The 20302-nt window shown below is 37.3% G+C and overlaps 1 protein-coding gene across 1 annotated transcript in view; it reads left to right on the forward strand.

Annotated features, from left to right (window-relative positions):
* LOC139130397 (P protein-like) overlaps positions 1-19727 on the forward strand; it is a 40684-nt gene extending 20957 nt beyond the window's left edge. Inside the window, exons 4-20 of the mRNA XM_070696200.1 lie at positions 1802-1897; positions 2609-2666; positions 3402-3474; positions 4239-4479; positions 5554-5707; positions 6362-6499; positions 6636-6817; positions 7817-7955; positions 8435-8567; positions 9327-9474; positions 10085-10142; positions 11193-11298; positions 12012-12139; positions 12552-12611; positions 13094-13198; positions 17360-17541; positions 18193-19727. Coding sequence (XP_070552301.1) covers positions 1802-1897; positions 2609-2666; positions 3402-3474; positions 4239-4479; positions 5554-5707; positions 6362-6499; positions 6636-6817; positions 7817-7955; positions 8435-8567; positions 9327-9474; positions 10085-10142; positions 11193-11298; positions 12012-12139; positions 12552-12611; positions 13094-13198; positions 17360-17541; positions 18193-18280 — 2089 coding nt within the window. The 3' untranslated portion in view covers positions 18281-19727. The remainder of the gene's footprint in view (positions 1-1801; positions 1898-2608; positions 2667-3401; positions 3475-4238; positions 4480-5553; positions 5708-6361; positions 6500-6635; positions 6818-7816; positions 7956-8434; positions 8568-9326; positions 9475-10084; positions 10143-11192; positions 11299-12011; positions 12140-12551; positions 12612-13093; positions 13199-17359; positions 17542-18192) is intronic.
* Positions 19728-20302: the final 575 nt, after the last annotated feature.

Consider the following 20302-nt stretch of genomic DNA (forward strand, 5'->3'; position numbering starts at 1 on the left):
AGGGTTATACTCGACTGCAGTGAGTTAACCAGCAAATATCATATCATCTCAGCTGCCTTCTGCCTTATCACAGAATTTTTTATCCAATGAATATCACCCCATCTTCCCCGAAAACACAAGCAAGCAATTGCATACCTAGCTAATTCTTGAGAGTTCCACCACCATGCAATAAAATATCAGAAGACGTAGCTGAGATTCGCTCCAATGTCTAACACAAGAAAAAAGGTCATATCAAAGTGAAAAAATTTCAATAAATATTATGTCTCCTTGCTGTGTTAAAAACCCAATCCAAAGTAGGGCACACCAGTCACATGTTAAAAATACCTCCTATCTCCAATAGTCATCCTTAGTCGATTAAACACAGTGAGTGTGTAGTTAAGTTAGGGCTGGCCAACTTCTCTCAAACACTTGGAGAGGAATTGGTAATTTCAGAATATTCATGCATCACCCTGTTTAGTTTACACCTTGCTCATAGACATCACAAGAATCATGTGTTTTATGTGTTTAAATGCCAAGGAAAAATTTTGATCATGTTCTTTTTTTGTCTATTTGCTTAGTATTGTAACATGAGAATACATTTCTCTGTTTTTTGTTAGGTTTAGTTATTATTTTCACATAATTAAGAATGAATTTCATTTTTCCAGAAAAAGTTATTTAAGTTATTTAAGAGGCAAGTCAGCATTTGGATCAGAATGTTCCAGAGTTTTGTATTCAGACTATTGCATTGGCATACCTTAAAATTTGCTCTGTATGCTGATTCTGATGCTGATTATGCTAATGATTTAACTATGCAAATTCATTTCACCAATGATAATGAACTTCTGGTGTTCATGATGCTCGTTTGCCTCTTACTATCATTTGCATACACAATTCAAGACCTTTGCCATTCACCTGGCTTCCGTACATGACATAAATCTTGACCTTTGACATCGACATGAGTAACCGATTTTGTGAATTAACCAAACGTACTTTTTTATGCATTGAGGCACATAGTTCTTTGGGCAAGCTCCTTGTGGTGTTGTGGCTGTTGATTTCCTTATACTACCCTTATAGCAAGGGCTTGAAAGCTAGAATGGCTAACAATCATGTGTTATATTTCTAGCCTCTTTTTGTTTTTGCATTTTGAGAATCTTTTTTATGCTGTATGTTTTGACTCCATGGCATATGATTTACAACAGTCACTGTTCAACCCAAGAAAAGCTATTGAAATTAAGTTTGTGATAAGGTGGCTGGATTTTAGTTATGCAGGTACCAGTAATCAATGTACGGTATATATCAACATGTTCATATGAAACGCTTTTTGGATCGTTAAAAGGAGAGCATTTCAACATTAACAAAGGAAAATCGTGAGATCATGAAAATTTATGTTGCTGCACCAGGGTGTGTTACATAATAATTGTTGGAAATTAGCTACCACAGAATGCTGCGCACATTACTTAGCAATAAATCTTGGTCATTGATATGTACTTTGATTGAAGTTTACCGTTGTTTGCTGTGGACTGTTGGAGTACTGATTTACCATTGGAGTAGCTATATGGGCTGAATTTGCCAGAGCGTCAACCTATTCAGGGATAAAAAAATTGATGGCAAACTGATTTTAGGGTAGCTTCTGTGTAAAGGGAGGTACTGTGACTGGATTCCACAAGACATATGAATGACAGCATTTTTGCCCCTTGTTTTTGCTGCCGCATATTTTAGCAGCTTGACGTTGGCATTTGCTTAACTAGTACTCTGTAGGTTATAATCTGTGGTGAGGCAGTGATATCAGAGCTAATCCCACATGATTGCATTAATTCTGCAGGAAAGAGATGAATAATGGACAAGTACACATATTTGAAATGAAAGATCAGGAAAAGTCCAAGAAGAAGAGACGGTGTCATGTATCCAAGCAAACCAAGTGAGTATCAAAATTAGCTCTTTGCTTTCTCTGCAAGACTTTGAAAAAACTTCCATGTAATTATGAAATTAAATGATGAAAGTTGTTTGGTTGTTGTAGATTTTTGTACTGAAAATTCTTATGTTTTGTCATTGGATTACAAAGATTAGTTTGTGATAGGCAGTTCAGTCATTGCCATCAAAAAGGAGAGTATAATCTATATATCTTTATACCATTGTGCTAGATATTTTTATCCTGAAGTTTTAAAATTTTAAAGGTTTTTGCAAATTACATGATTCGATTGCAAATTTTGACAATATGCTTCAGTAAGTTTCATAAACCGACAAGTGTATAAATGTCTACCCAGGGTGTCCAGAAACTAGCATTCGGGGACCATTACCGTGCCAAGTCAGTGAAAATCAATAAATCTCTGTGTAAATGGCCCTGTGTATAATAGCCAATTAAGTCCACTGTCACACACACCATGATTGGTAGCATTCACAGGCTCAAACTGCCAAGCAGAGTGCAAGTATGTCACAGCCGTGTATGAGACAATCCAAGTTGATGAAGATAGATTTCGGCTCACCACCACACTTCGACAGGATATATTGCATGTGACAGGTCTGGCATGAAAAAAAAAAGATGATAGAAATGAATATCTTTATTTTCGTTTTGCCTAACATCTTTTTGGTGATGTTACATTTCACTCATAAGAAGTGGTTTGCTTTTCAGACAACTCCTAAACAGTGTGAAGATAGCAATAATATTTACATTGACAGTCCTGTGTTCTGTAAGTATTCATTCATAATATATATATATTTATGTATATCAATCACAGCAAATCTGAGGACAACCATTTGCACTAGTTTTTCCTCTGACTTTTTTCCATGTCACGTGACACTTCCTGATCACGATCTTGTATGATGTAAGAATGTTTGTCTGAGGGCCAGTTTTACTTTATTTCCATTCAGTGTCTTGCCTTCAAGATCTGACAGTAGTCAGTTTAGACATTAAGATCTATAACTCAAGGCTTGGCAGTCCCTTCCTATAGTAAAGAGTACGCAAGTGTGGGAATGCCATCATACAGCAAATATTCCTGTCTATTGTCAGTTTCTGTCGGGATGGGGTGTTACTTTTCTTTATCAAGTCTCAATATCAGAGATCAAACCCTGAGTGGGCTGTCATAATCAGACATATACCGTGCAAGCAATGCAAGACATTCCTGCCCACCTGTTGATGTTTTTAGAGCAGGCCAATCAATAGTATGCCAGTTGATCACAATGAATCCTGACACTTGGCTTTCACTTGCATAGATTCCTACCATTGCCTGTTGAGTTGAAGATGACATATTGAAGACCTTGAAAACATCAGTTGTATGGACAGTAAGGAGCATGTTTACCATTGGTCTAACCAAAATGGAACATGAATGAACTTGATTTTGCCATATGCAGTACCACCTACAACTTACAGAAATAACCGATTATGTGTTACATATAGTTTTCTTCCCCTTTTTATCAAAATACAGGTCATCTTAGCCATAAATGAAGAGCAAACAGAAGGGGGTTTTGCAATTACAGTATCAGAAGATGAACCCCAGTGTATCCTTTCAATATTTATGCATCACAATGACATCACTATGGCGAACAACAACTTGGACTAATTCCAAATTGTTCAGCATGAAAAAAATACATACACAATACAGTAGTGGAAATTTCAAGGGAAAACCCAGGCCCCATCTTTCTGCACTGAATTCTTCCCAGAGTTATCCCAGTAATGACATCATGGAAAAAAAACAAGACAGCATGTACACTGCTGTGACCAAGGTTGGGAAAATTCCATAGGTCCACGGTCTTTGGCCTCTGTAATCTTTTTCGCCTGGATCCAGTGACTTGCCATTCTGGTGATCCAAAGAACCAGGTAATGGAAATGTATGAAGAAAGTGCATGTGGGACTATCAAAAAACCCATCTTGAATCACCTCTGTTTCCGTGAATCACGTAGAACTGAATTGATATGCTCACCCTAGGTGACTGAGTATTTGTCAGTCGTGTTACTGCACATTCTGGACAGGGTGTACCCAATAGATAGGTAGCTCAGGTAGAACCCCAGCAAAAAATGTCATACAGAAATCCCATGGACAAGAATCCACATAAATTCAATGGGAATTCTCTCAAACTTTGCGGGATTTTGGTGAGTATGAACACTGAACTGAGGACCATGTGTATTCTAGCATTTAGCTAGGAATCCCATAGCAATCCTAAAAAATTAAGCATTCAGTCACGTGGTAATTCTGCACAATTCCGTTTGGATATTTCTAACAGAAAAGTTCAACTTCTCAGTATTTTCCTTTACTCGGGACTCAGTCCTCAATTTGTCAGATTACAATATGGACCACTCTTCAGAGTACGTACAGCTCAAAGTTACTGGTGCTTTCGATGATCCCAAGAGGGAAACTTCCCCGTACAATGTGACTCTGGAGGTGCAGAGGCATGGTGACCCGATTGAGAATGCCGAGACATGGGTCTTACCAATAGCAAGGGACATTGCCCTTGAAGGTGGTGAGCCCAATCAATTCAAGAGAATTTTTCCTCTTGATAGGAAAAGGTAGGTTTTCAAATCACCGAAAGTTGAAAGCTGACATAAAAAGACTATCAATTAGACCAGAAAAAATAAATATGAATCTAATTTGTTTGATTAATAGAAAATAAGCTTGATCTAAATAAATTTTGTGGTTGCATTAGTAGAGGATAATTTTGAAAATTCATAATTCATACAAGAAATATTTATCATGTGGAGGTGACAGATAATTTTTAATGCCTCTGTTACTCTTTCAAATTGATTGAAGTTGCAGAAATTTCCGTATCAGGAAGTGGTCAAATTTACTGAGGCAAAATGAATTTCATTTATCTTAGGAAATAGGGATATTCAAATTGATTGGATTTTCATGGTGATGTCTGTTTTTCAAAATGAATGAAAATTGTTATTAGTGAGTCAGTAACAAATATATATGGTCATTTAACGGTGAGTTTTACGTCTAATTAGATGTAAAACGGCTTATACTTTCATTTGTGTTTATTATAATGTTAAGTGTATTAAACTGTCGTGTTTCAAAATGTTCATGTGCATCCAGTCCTATGGTTGACATTCTATCACTAATGAAATCATGCAGTTGTTACTGTTTATCAAAATTGTCTTGTTAATGTAGACGCACCTTGAAAGTGAAAGTCTTAAACTTTTGCTGAAACTTTCCTCAATGAAACTTTCAATAACTCTCTTACAAAATTAAGTATAAAAATCAGGGGTCAACATGTAAAAATATGTACTAGAGAAACAAATTACCTATAAATTTACCAATTGTAAGTTCAAAATGGCCGCCATCCCCGTGTTAACTCTATTGAGAAAAAATTAAATTTCCAATTTTCCAAACACTTTGGTGTATGAAAACTGTTCATACACCAAGAGCTTTAAAATGACCCCTCACAAGTGGTAGGTCAGAAAAGAATTGTAAAAATTTGATTCTGAATATCTGTCCCCAAGGCGCATTCTACCTTAAGCTGTTAAAGGTTTTCTGTTGTGATTTATATCTTGTTGGTAGACTGTAAGTTTAAAAGTATTTCTGAATCACATAGTAATCATTATGTAATCGTGCTATATTTCAGTGATCTCTCTCTGTCTCAGTGCGGATGATGACTATGTGCTGATAATCACCTCCAATACAGAGCCAAACATTGGTATGTTCCTGGCATACACCGGTCTACCGGACACAGTCCAGGGTTCCGTCATCTACGCAGCCATCATATTAGTTGCTGTCTATGTCCTCATCTGCTTTGATGTAAGTCAGTTGCCATGTTAGTATGGCTTTATGACCTTCGTTTCAATTTTGATGAGCATACCCCAGGAATGCTGAATGAAGTGAAATTGCGTAGGTCCTCTTCTGAAATGGATTTCATTATCCTAGGAAATTTTCTGTCTCATTTCGTAATGTTAACCCTTTGAGTGCCAATAAAAGTCAGATTTTGTTGCTTTTACAAAATATAACCGCAGACAGTTGTTTGTTCAATTAAGACTATTTTTTCAGATTTTTTCCAAAATTTTGATCAACAACTGTTCCCTATGAAAAGCGATGTCCATTTGGTCCAAAATCATTAACAATTACTGAAAAATTCATAAAAATTGGTAAAATGCTGTTTAAAATTTTGGTGGGAAAATACAGCAATCAAAAGGTAAAGCCCTCTGGATACATAATATTTCATTCAAGTCCCACACGGTGAGGCTGGGCTAACAGTATGGCTATGTAGATTCAGACGTACAATGATAAAGATCTTGCCAAGTTATTCAAATGCTGCAAAATCAGCTGTCCCTCAGTTACAATGATGTTATATTTGCTGACACCATTTTCCTGTCAGGCTGTAGTGGGATAACCACAGTTTTATTTCTCTATAGGTATACGGAACCATATTAAAGCAAACATTTTTTTCTTCTACAGTTTGTGCATCGTACACTGGCTGCCATGATAGGTTCCATGGCGGCGCTAGCAACACTGGCAGCATTAAATCAGAGGCCATCCTTGGAATACATCATGGAATGGATTGACCACGAGACATTGGCTCTACTTTGGGGTATGGTAGGTACAGTTCAGGTGTAACTTAAAACAAAGAAATTAAGATGGTGCAATGATCCAACCAACACACAAATACTATTGATACTCTCATTGCGAATTACAGTAAAAAATTTATATTTTAATTCTATTTCTCCACTAGATGACAATGGTGGCCATCTTTGCTGACACGGGAATCTTTGATTGGTCAGCATTGATGTCATATAAACTTGCCAAGGGTCGAGTATGGGTTCTTATCACAATTCTGTGCATCTTTACTGGGACTGTATCTGCTTTCTTGGACAATGTTACCACGATTCTTTTGATGACACCAGTCACTATTAGGTGGGTATACATCTTGTTTCTCAGGGAGAAAAGAAAAAAGTGACCATGACCTAGCAACTGAAAACTGTAGACTTTCTATTCCAAAAATTCCAATTACTGAAAGATACTGGACTCAATGTAACATTAACAGTACTGAAGCTGAAATACACTTTTTGTCTGTCTGTCCAAAATATGAAGTTCAAAGACACAAGTTTCTCAACAAAATGAAACTCCCGATTATAACTTACCAAAATCAGCTCATATTTTCCTACTAACTAAACAAGAAATTGTCATTAATGAACAACTTATATACTTAGAAATATATTGAGAAATACTTAAATATTTTTATCATTATTGTTGTTATCATATTTATCTTATATCAGAAGCATTTAAACTGATTTTTATAAAACATTTTTAATGCAACAGAATGTGATGTAATCCTTTATTTTCAAGCAAGAAATAAATTTTATCATTGTTTCAGCCAAACAGATTTGTACAACATGATATCACTAGTACCTTTCCAATTTGACCAAATTATACTGAGTAACTGTGAAGTTTCTGATCTTTTTTCACGTGTCTTAAAAAGACAAGTTTTTTCCACTGGCTGAAATTTTCAGAGGCTGCCACACAGAGAGCGCCCCCAAGTGGTCAAACTGTCATTCTGACAGCCACAGCACTCAGTTTATGTATTTATTATATGTATTTATTATTAATACATATATACCTAAATTTGATCCCATATAATGAGGATAGCATAGTAAACCCTAAAAGGAGTTTATCTTTCCCGGGTTCCGTTGCTGTATTTTCACTCGGACACCTTTAACTCTGTTTATTACATAGAATTCTACTCTAATGAAAGTGAGCAACAATGGTATCTTGCTGAAAAGACATCAACATTTTGTATTTTATGTTCAGCGTGTTGGATGGAAACGTGAAACTTAATCTGAGCAGACAAAGGATGTTAATAATTCGAAAACTTACAATTTAATTTTGTATTTTCATGTTACTGACCACTGTTAGACTATGTGAAGTATTGAACCTTGATCCAAAGCTGATACTGATTGCCGAGGTGTTGTTTTCAAACATTGGTGGAACGGCCACCGCTGTCGGAGATCCACCCAACGTCATCATTGTGTCGAACAAAGACATCCAGGAAGCTGTGAGTACAATTTGTCGTCTCAATGACTCCTCGATATTGTTTTGCATATTCTATTTGTAAAGTACAATGGATAAATGACAGCTTTCAAGAGCACGTACCTCATGCTATTTTGTGAAATGGTCTCAATACCCAGCTGAACAGCCCACGTTCCAGCTGTCACCATAAATATTTGTGCAATCACTATCGATGCCTCAGTAACCTCGATAAACAGCCTTGAATATGCTTTGCCCTGCAAAGTAGTATTCTGTAAAATCAATATTTACTGTGTCAATAGAGTTGCATGCTTTAAAATGGATTATGCTTTCCACAAAAAATTGTGATGGGTGAGCAATCCCCGTCAATTTCTGATGCAACAAGTGAAATCAGAAGAATTATTGGTAATGCACCGAGATGTGTTTCCATTCCTATTACCCACTGTGAACTGTCCACCCCCATTTGGTCAGCATTTCTTCATAGTGTCATACACTCTCTGTGTACAGGGCATCGACTTTGCCGAGTTCACCCTTCACATGTTCATCGGTGTGATTTTCTGCATGTTTGCCGGGTACGGCCTATTGAGACTCATGTTCCGCAAGAATCCGTTTCAAAACACAGAGCCCCAGGACGTTGCAGGTGAGCGGGATCTCCCAAGAATTGCCGACATGCGTGTCGGCCAGTTCATTCTGGGTGTTTCTACCGTGAATAGTTATTCTTCATCACAGGACGTTTGTGTTGTTTTATTTTACGTGTAATCAATGATGTACTGTGCCACACAAAATAAACATATCTTTGCCAAGTTTATGGAAAATGATCAAGCTAGATATTGGTGTAAAAAACTTTCCAAAAAAAAATTTACAGCAATTCCTCTATGTAGACAATTTTGTTGTGGGTAAATGAGAGCAGTCATACTTTATGATCACATATTGCTCAGTGGACCTCACAAAGGAACTCGTCAAGCATCATCCTAATTTTCTCTGCGATGCAAGCCTGTTTTAATTTTCAATATTTGTGTAACATCTATTGAATTAAATCAACAAGATTGGTTCTACCCAAACATCATAATTAAAAAATAATTAGATCGATACATTTTATTTAGTAGTATCTCCAATCAGGAATTGTCTGAGTTCAAGAACCGTAACTACTGTGGATTGATTTTTTGATAAAGTTGCAATTGCGTGGAAATTAACTGAATACTTCAAGCTGTGACAGGTTGCCATGACATTATTCCGTTTTTGCATCTTCCTAATTTTCCACTGAATTTTGACCAATTACTAGACTGGAAAAAGCAATCACAAATTGAGTGATCCCAAAGATTAAGAATTTCCTCTTGTTTATTTCATCGACAACTAGCTCTTGACCCTGCCGACTAAATGGCATCTTTTTTCACCACAGAATTGAATCGTGAAATAGAGATTTGGAAGAGAGCTGCAGCCAGAATTGTACCCACAACAAAGGAAGAAAATGTTGTAAAAGCACTCTTACTAGACAAAGTTGTCACTTTGGAACATGAACTTCACAGTAAAGTCTACGAAAGAAGACAGTATGTACTTTTCATTTTGGTATTTTTCCTTCTTCTGTGATCTATTTCTTGCCTTGCCTCTGTATGTCTGCCTGTCTGTCTCTACCTGTCTCCCTGCCTGTTTCTGCCACTGTGTCTGTCTGTCTGTTCATCTATCTCTCTGTCCTGTTCATCTCTCTTTGGGACTTTAATGTTCTAATAGGGCCATTCACAGTTTATGTCACTGTTCTCTCATTAATATGCAAAACTAAATATTTGTCTGCATTTTCAGATAACGCTTTTGAAAATTACGCATGCAAGAACGACGAAAATACATCTCAGCGGGCGACTGCTAGTGTAACAATGAATACTAAATATTCACGACTCAGAGTACAAGCTGCAAAAACAGCCACGCATGCAACATTGATAAAATTTGTCCGCATTTCAAGCTGCGTGTCCGATGTTGCGTGCGTACAGCTGTATTTAGTAACAAACCTGTAACCATGAACAGCGCTATTGTATGCAAATGGTAACTCACACAGAAAACTTTAGACTGCAAACTTTAACGGCAGAGTTCGAATGGTGAGAATGGTCACACTCTGATCACCTTTTGACCTACTTAATGAATTTCTTTTTATTTCCAACTGTTCAGTCAGAGGAACACAGTAGACCCACACTGGAAAGATACCTTAGAAGAGTTGCAAGAAAAGGTAAAAAATACTAACTTTTTATATTGAATCCATTATTGAGGTGTAGTTTTGCATACAACACCAACAACTGCTCTACCAGTCAGTTAAATTCACAACCCCCCTCCAAATTCTACACTCACCATCGAAAACAATTTTTTCAGGCCAAAAAATGGTGATAAAATTGTTAAATTGACAGGAGCAATTGGCCCTTACAGTAATTTGCAATATTTTCATTCGCACTTGAAATGTGTTATCTTCAGTCTTCTTGCCATATTTGTATTGCTATCTTTAAACTGCTGTACATCAACAGTGCCATGCTTTCATCAATTTATTCCGGCTGACAAAATAACTTTTGAAATGGTTCTTATAGTTGCAATAAGGTAACTGAGAATAAATTAAAATAAAAAGCATTGTGTGAGAACTCTCCAAATATTATAGAAATAACGGGCGACGCGCTGACCATTAACGTTTATTTGTGGGCAAGGGCGAGAGGAAAGCCAAAAATTAACGGGCGAGGCTTGCCGAGCCCGTTAATTTGGCTTTCCTCGAGCCCGCGCCCACAAATAAACGTTAATGGTCAGAGCGGAGTCTGTTATTTCCATTATATTATCAGCGAACCCAAGAAAACCGTCAAAATTTCCGAAAATTTCAGGAGCGAACGACAACTGGGCCCCAGAAACTGAGCAATACGCGACGCACTGCCACGCGCGCTGTAAAAAATTGGCAAATCCGGAGATGTTTTCGGAAAAAAGTATCTCAACTTGACCTACAAGTGCTCCATTTTATTTTGTGATTGATTATGATTTACGTTTGAGCTGTAAAGTTACGATACTTTGAGTTGTTAATCTTATTATTCATATTCACGGGCATGTAAACAAACCATTACTGTGTATTTGTGGTCAGTCACGTGGTTCAGCTCGACCAATCAAAATGCGACTGGCAGGGCATGGTAATATAATAGTGTTTCTGAGGCAATTTGCACCATTGTCTGTCGTTTTCTAGATCACTATAATATCAGTTTAATTCGCTGTGACTACTTTGGTGGATTGATTGATTTTTTTCATTTTTCAGTACAAAATAACAGATAGTGTGCTTCTGATCAAATCAAGTATAGTTCTTGGTGCCACGGTACTCCTGTTCTTTACATACAGCTTCCTGCCGCTAGATCTAAACATAGGTAAGCCATAAACCTCCAGATGTGAACAGAGAGTAGATAGGTCAACCGAGCTTGCATGTAAACACATGCTAGGGAGGCACACTGATCATTAACATACACTGCTGAGGGGACTCCTTAGCTGCTGAAAATTTACATGTGCCTGCATATCATGTCATTGGTATCTATTTAGTAATTTAATTATTGTGGATGCTATGCCTGAACATTATTTGGTTTTAATACAGTGAGTTTATTGGTAAAGTAAGAGGTAATTCTTTCAGTGCGTAATAATCTACTAATGATTTGACTCAAAACTAAGTAACTAACATACTATTTGTTTGACTTGGGCTAGATGACTTACATACTATTTGACTTAGGCTAGGTAACTTTATGAGTATTTCACTTGTAGGCAGTAAATTCCTTTTTGTTTGACTCAAGCCATGTCGCTCTACCGGCAGTGTGACATGTTCGATGCTGATTAACTTGCCACATGTTTGAAACGAGTGTGTAAAAAGTTGGATGTATAGTTGCCAAGCTCTAATGGTTATGGCAAATTTGTTTGTCACAGTTGTCTGGTTTAATTTGCAGTTAGCAAATGTTATTTGAATTGTCCTTTGTTTCTTTCTGGTGTCGCCAGAAAATGTTCTTGATTTAACGAGTCATATATTGTACCATATCTCGATGTGCAAGACCCACACATACTATACATAACTCTGTACATGTATACTTCCCTACAGGCTGGATTTCCGTGATTGGCGCCATCTGCATGCTAATCATTGCCGATATACCTCATTTAGAAAGTATCTTTGAGAGAGTAGAATGGGCGACTTTACTCTTCTTTGCTGCACTCTTTGTCTTGATGGAGGTAGGTCCTTTGATCATGTGATATGGTCACATGACTTTCACCTGATTGGTTGATCTCTTTTTATATTTGTTTTGCTGTATTAAGCAGAACTGTGAGATACACCATTGATCCACCTCCACAGAATCATACAAATGAGAGAGTCATTAGAAATTTAGTACAAAGTGTAATCCAGAGGTGATGGAACTATTTGCTGTTGCTTAGTGGTCCAGTGTTGTTTTAATATTACTTTGTAATTACTAAGCAGCTGTCGAGACTTCTGGCATCAATGCATTAAAATGAACAGAGCAAATGTTATGGATCACATTTGAAAGAATCACTCTGATAGGCAAGCAATGGTGATGATGATGATGATGAAGAGTAATAAAGATAAGATGACCTTGATAACGATGATGCAAATTACTTAATATTTTAGGGGCTTCATTACCTTGGCCTTATAGAGTTCATTGGTGATGCAGTGGCGGATCTTATAGCTGTAAGTTGACACTCTGACTACCAGGCAACCTTGTTGCTTCTGGTGATCATTGAACATTGATGAATTTTTTCGGTTTTCTCTTGCTTTTTTCTGCCGCATAGTAAATGAAAACAAGACAGAGTGAGATAAATTGAAACTTGTTGCTTTGATAGTGAACTCAAACATACTAGGATGAGACTTCCAAGTTCAAAATTAATGTCAAACTTGTTTCCTTTGCCAATTGCATTGGTTTCCCTATCACCTTTCGCAATTTCTTAACCACCAAATGGCCTAATCCAGAATAGATGTGGCACTCTGACTGCTGCAGTGTTCTATGGAAAAATGGACATCATGCTATGTTATAGTGATACAAACAAACACATTAGGCTAAACATGTTCATGGTAATATATATACAGAGTTCTACATACATTACGGCGTGTGGTTTGTGTGAACTGTGGTCCGTTTGAATTCCTGGTTTAACCATTTTGCTTTGTTTTCTCAGAGTGTACCTAAAGAACATCAGTTGATGGTGGCAATCATCACAGTGCTGTGGGTGTCTGCTATTGCTTCGTCTTTCATTGATAACATACCATTCACAACAGCCATGGTGAGTATTATTCATTATTATACACCTACTGCCGTAACCTATGGGAGTTTGAGCGTCCAATAACTTTCCGTATTTTGTATAGTACGCGGAGTCCCGAATACGGGAGACGCGCGACGAACAATTTTCAGGGGTTTGTAGCAATTTTATTTCAACAATCGCGCGCGTTCCACTCATATAGCGTGTGCCGCATCCCTCAAAATTTACCATAGAATTAGTTTATACGGACGATTAATGGAGGGAGGTGTATAATAATAGGGTTATGCCCTGTATGGACGAGGGCTCAGTGAGTGATGTATTGGACGAGCCGAAGGCGAGTCCAATACGTCACTCACTGAGTCCGAGTCCATGCAGGGCCGTATTTTGTGAATAACCCTATAGAATGAGCAACATACTGTGCCCTGGACTCTTTGAGTCAGTATTGGAATATTCTTGAAATGTCTTCAGTTCACCACACCACACTGGACAGGACATATTATATTATATCTTTCCTTGTGTCAAAGAGAACTGTCTTGAGTCAGTGGGTATACATACTGAGCATGAGGATCGTCTTTCAAGCTTATGATTATCTTTCGATCCGATTCGATATGAAGTATTAAAATGGCAAGGATGAGCGTCTTGTACATGCATTACCTTCAATATCTGTTGTCTGTGTGAGTGTGTACCAGTGCTTCTGTTATCTTAAAGTGTATGTCCCGCATAATTTCAAAGTTAATTTGGCTTAAAATGAGCCATGCTATATGATTTTGCCATTCCTAATTTATCAAATAAATGCATCACTCCAAGGAAACAACGCGGTTAAATATTATAAAAATGCAATTTGTTGTGCGACTTTGAAATTGGCTGCCATTCAGGTCGTTTCGGAATTCGCGGGCATTGCCACCGGAAATGACGTAACTAATAGAACATAACGAATGCTTACCGCTGAGGCTTCAAAATGGTGAGAAGTTACGCTTTTGGTGGCTGAACCGCAGCCATTGCCAGTTTATTGCATTTGAGGATGCCGTATTAGCCGCATTTGCCAAAATTACGAGAAAGGGTGGGAAAAGAGGCATTCAGACAAGTGTTTTCTGCGGTGCACATTTTCGAGTGCCGTGACTTCGCGTCGAATAAACACAGTTCGGAAGCCAGATGTACGGTAAGATAGACTTTAATTCCTGGAGATACTACATCGATTATGTGATCGCAGTGCCGTACCAGTACAACCATTGTCACCAGAAAGCGTTCGCGTGTATCATCATCAACTGTGAACAAGAGCGAGAACAGCAGCAAGACTGCGACAGGTTGCTCAAAACATGTCAAGGGGGTGCGGGGGCCAGCGGAGAAGTATGGTATGGCCGTGTTTAAATCCACCTAGCCTAGATTCCTTTTCCGTCTGCTTGCCTCTGTACCTCCGTCCCGGTAGTGGGGACGGAGGTACGGAGGCAAGCGGACGGAAAAGGAATCTAGGCTAACATCCACCAAGACTGAACGCCGATTCAGCTGCTTTACGAAAGTGATTGTAAATAAATAAATAAATACAAGTACTACATCTCATGTATGTGTAACTCTATAATTAGTAACGTTAGGAGATATCTAATTTTATATTCCTAAAAAGTTTACGTAGTGATTGACTGACTCTGTGAGACTGAACGATAGGTTGTGTATAATACAGCACGGCGCTGCCAGTAACACGACACAACGTGTAGCAAAAAAGTTTCATACTGTTGACGAAGCAGTTGCGTTGTCGTCATCTGTTCCCTTCTGCTTGACTAAGTCTCCCCTAAAATATTTTAGCTTCTTTGAGAATTTCGCAGTCATGAAACAATGAACTCTGTGCTTTATATCGCTGACACTTAATCAAGAAAAAACCTGCGGAAGCGTAGCTGATCACTCCGTCACAGAAATGGCCAGCTGAGCCGCCCGGCCTCAGCTGCTGCCAGTGTGCCCGATATTTACATCACGTCAATTTTCATTTATCTCTTCCCGAGAATTTGGCTAGACATGTCTTCACGGTCACATATTTTTAAAAGTGCCAATGTTCATGTGAGGTTTTATAACGCCAAACTGAAGATTTTGCGGCGAGAATACTACTTTGGTGTTTATTCTAACGTGACCCTCAGCCTGTTCCTCTTCCAGCTGTTGATAGGAAAGATGTGTGTTATAATAAACGGTGGACAATTTTCAACTTGATCTCTACTACATTATCTACAAGCGTCATGGTGTAATTCAAATTTTTACATACAGATTTTGAACGAGGCAGTTTATGTTGAGAAGTAATAATAAGGTGGAATGGCAACTCCAGACTTTATTCATATTTTGGTAGCTGGCGGTTGTGTGTACGGTAGTGCACTGGTGTGTTTGACTGTGGTCACGGTGGGCTTGTCACAGACGCGACGGTCAACAAGAGTTCCGCTCTTGTTCTCGTTTAGGTTAGAGTCCCGACTGTTAAAATTTGCAGGCGTGTAAATTCTGAACAGCTTTGTCATATCTTCTGTGACGATGACATTCTCAGTTGCACTGCTTTCACTCATGAAATTATTACTATCTCCATAGTCAATGCACGAAGTCACCATCACGTGTTCTATTAGTGACGTCACAGCTACTTACGCCAAAACGGGGCGAGCTCGGCAATTTCCGGAAAATGTCGCCATGATTGAAGTCGAAAAGTGCAACTTTTCCCGTGTTTTCGTCGAAATAACATAATACAACCGTCTAAAAACTGCTCAAATAAGCTTCAGTTTGTGTGTAAATGTTTGTTTTATTAATACCAATTTCATTGACAACCAGAACTAGAATATACGCCTCAAGTCAAACGAAAAAGCCTCAAAATGTGGCGGGACTCACACTTTAAGGAAGATTGTCAGTACACGTTCAGGTCAGTAGTAAAAACTCTCGACAAATGAAAAAAAAAAATTTTGCTTCAAACAAATGAAAGTTTATCTTTGGAGGGTGAAAGCCACTGTCAGGGATGTGAATAAATGTAAACAATGGAGTATATGACTGTGGAGTAGGATTGTTCTATTAGGTAATGGGAGTTTATGGGTGGTATACAGAATGATATGGAACTGGGAACAGGTAACCTTCTCTACGACAGTACTGTACATCATGGGAACTTCAATGTTGCCTTATTTTTCGAAATTTGTTTGGTCTGAAAAGAAATTTTACCAGCTGTAATGATCAATTACACTCTCCGAATCATTTCCATATTTGAGGTAAACTGGGATTAGAAGCTTAAACATGGATGTACAGCATTTACAAAAATCCTCTAACATCAGAGGAGGGGCTGTTCCATGAGCAGGAGGTTATGCTCAGATGAGTATGGTATTAGGTTATTGAAATGAAAAAAAGGAAAATAATTAAATGAGATGGGGAAAAAAAGGAAAATAATGAAATGTATGAAACTGATAAACTCTGGCTGATGATTCTTGTAATATTTGTCAAACAATGTATCTTTTTGACTCAAAATTTGTTCTTCCATTGTATATTTGTATTTACCACCCACTATGATATTAAAAAGTCCAGTTTCTTGACTCTGACAGAAACGGTTAGTAAGGCTGGCTTAACTAATAAACTTGTGTGAACGTATATTTGATTGCAAATATCGGCACACAACAATGCAGTGTGTGTGAGAATTAACCCAGACCCAGACCTGAGAAAGACTTAATTCTTTAAGATATAGAAAATGAAAATAGATTGGTTTTTGTATGGTATTAGTGCACACAGCTGCATGTTAAAGGGATACAGTCATCAGAACTTCGCTCAAAGGTCGTATGGGACCCATACGACCAAAGTAAACACTGTATCCAAGGTACAATGGTCATTGATGAAAGTTAAAGCATGTCTACCATAATCTACGTCGTATAATTTAAATGTTGCCGATATGACAATGAGGTGCATCTAGATATCGTGCACGAAATACATTGTTTGTAAACAAGAAAATCACACAGGCGCAGTTCCGACAACAGTTTCCCTTTAAGTTCATAATCTCAATGCAATAACGATTTTGTAAAAAAATTAAATTTATCAATACTTTGCACATTAGTTTGCAAATATGTGCACAATGATGTTATAAATTCATGCCTACTTCAGACAAAAGAGTTGAAGGAAAAGATTCATGAAAACATTTTAATGAAGGTCTTTTGATCGAGCTTTGACAGATTCTCCAACATTTTTTCACTTTAGATTCCAATCATCATCAACGTTAGTGCCACCAATGACCTTCCATTGAAACCCCTGGTGTGGTCCCTTGCCTATGGAGCATGTCTTGGCGGCAATGGGACACTCATAGGTGCCTCTGCTAATGTGGTGTGTGCTGGAATTGCTGAGCAGCATGGATACACCATCACATTCAACCAGTTCTTCAAGTAAGCTGATGCAACCTTAAATTTCTAGTCTACTTGATTCAGTGGAGCACTCTTTTTAAACACTGAGACTTGTGGCTCAAAATGGAAAAACTTGGATTTTTGCTCACTCTTTCCACAAGAATTCTTTAAAATATTCCCTTTCAAAATCAAGAATAAAAATCTTGGGTCACTATGCAAAATTTGGTACTGGAGAAGCAAATTATCAAATAATTACCCACATGTGATATTCAAAATGGCCGCCATTCCTGTGTTTATTCTATAAGGATAAATAAAATTTCAGATTTTCACAAAAAGAAGCTGGTGAAAACTGAAGTTATTCTGTTAGCTTCAAAATGTATACCCCAACAAGTGGCAGACCAAAAATAGTCTTGTAAAGCTGAGGAAGTCCAAACATCTGTTTCCATTATATCTTAATATAGTGGAAGTCTGACTGGGCTTTAGATATTCATGCACATGTAGCTATATTCAAGCTATGATGTGTAAACCAGTTTGGAACACAGCAAAGTTTTCCATAATTTAATTTCTTTTTTTTTTTAAATACTAGATAAAACTAGTCCGGCTAGTGCATTCATACCAAGTACATGTATTTTTCACACCACTTAGAATTTGTTTAATGATAAATATTTTTTATTTTATTTTCTCTGTTTCTAGGATTGGTTTTCCAATGATGTTGGTAACTACATTTGTAGCCATGATATACCTTCTCATATGCCATGTGGCACTGGAATGGAATGACTGATTTCTATCAGACTACAACCAAGATGAATCGATTTCAGATTTGTTTGCGTCTGTAGCCGTCTCATCTTGAAATGTTCGAGACGAACAATTAGGGTCAGCATGGTGTGAAAGTTTCACTTTACATTAGAATTAACGAACATGATTTTTTCAAGGAGTGCAGCTGATGAATTGCGATATAAAAATGTACAGAGGTAGTAGATATTCTTTAGACAGGGATGTTTTAACCCTCTGAACCCCTCTCGGACAAAATGTTTGCATGATGTCATAGGTCACCAGGGGGTCAGGGTGCAAAGGTTAAGAGTTCCATAAAAGTAAGGAGACTTGCTGTACAGAAATGAACACTTTTGTGAAGTTATCTGCAATAAGACAATCAACTTTTGACCTTAAGTTTGCATACTAATTCTTGTGTCAAAGGTCATCTTAAAGTTATGCCGATATGAAATTGATAAGTTGATCAGTACTGTTTTGTCAAATCGATTTCATCTGACTTTTTGCTTACGCTACGCAGCTGCAGGACAAATTTCTAAGAGAAAGATGAATGTAATACTATAAAACACTTTGAATTAGCTGCATCCTTTTTTAGCGTTTTCGGTCTTTCTTTGCAATCGGCAGGTTTTAATGTAACTAAAAAGTCATCCAAATCATAGTATTAAATATAAGGAAACGTTTAAATAAGTGGCAGTGTAAATTAGAGAATTTACGGACTTAGCTAAATTTACTGAAAAAGGTTCTGGCTAAGAAGATATGTTTCACAGTAATAAGATTCCCATGGATACCCCAAAATTATATTTTTTCATATGCACTCCTGTGACCTGTCTGTGTGTCCACTGGTAGCATACATACATGTATGTAGATTCAACAACTATTTGTGTACGCAGTTCCCAATAACTTGATTTGAGTGCACAAAGATATCTTTGATATTTATAACAAACAACATGGCTGAAATGAAATTGTAAAATAGTTTCATTTAAAGTGACCATTATGGTTTCCAACAATTTGATTTTCAAACTTTAAAGCAAATACGATAGAATCTGAAAAGAATCTTAGAATGTAAAAAAAATGGCAAATGCTTTTAAAATATAAATGTGTATTATAACTTACAGAAATATGAGACAGAAATTCCTAATTCCAGGATTCAGTCTATAAATATGAACTCTTTAGAATATGTAAATAGGTATATAGAAGAGAACTATTTCCCTTGAAAAGATTTTGTGATTTTGAAACAGGATGGTGCATACCTTTTATAGCCAGAGGGTGAATCTTCATTGCAAAAGGGGAACATGAGAACATGTGGAAAGATTTTGCTCAATTTTACCAACATTTGTTGCAAACCAACACCAGTCGTGAAACCCTTTGTCAAGCATTATCCCTTGCAACTTCACAGCAGGGCTCACATGCACTGTATATCAATAGTCACAGCACAGGGAATTCACGGTCATAGTTACTAAATTAATAAAAATATGAAAATTATTATGAATTTTAATAAAAATATGATTTTTTATTATTATTAATTGTAATAAAATATGAAATTATAATTATCATCATCATTATCATGTAGCAAAAATTGAAATCAAGGTTTGCCAACCCTTACGTAAAGTATTCTTCCCGTTACACACACTTTACACAACGGTTGGCGAATCTTGGTTTGAATTTTTGCTGCATGATGATGATGATGATGATGATAATAAAAATTTTCATATTTTTTATTAAAATTAACAACCAGGAGCCTGGATTCCCTGTGGTCACTGTGGTTGACCTGTTACAGTACTCCTTGAATGTATGCTTGAGTTATGAGTGTTAGTTTGTACAATAATACATCCCCAGTAAGGCCTGCTGAGATGGAGTTTCTTTACTACTGCTGCTTGTCTTGGACAAGCTGAAAGTCGTCAGTAATCATTGCATTTCCAGCTAAACTTTCAGTGATTTCAAGTAGATATTTAAACTGATCCAGCTGTCAAAACAGTGAATTGTGATAACTGAAATGTCTTTCCTCTTAGAATACTCTGAACGTTCCCTTATTTAG

This window comes from Ptychodera flava, chromosome 4 (genome assembly GCF_041260155.1).
Source record: "Ptychodera flava strain L36383 chromosome 4, AS_Pfla_20210202, whole genome shotgun sequence".
NCBI lineage: Eukaryota > Metazoa > Hemichordata > Enteropneusta > Ptychoderidae > Ptychodera > Ptychodera flava.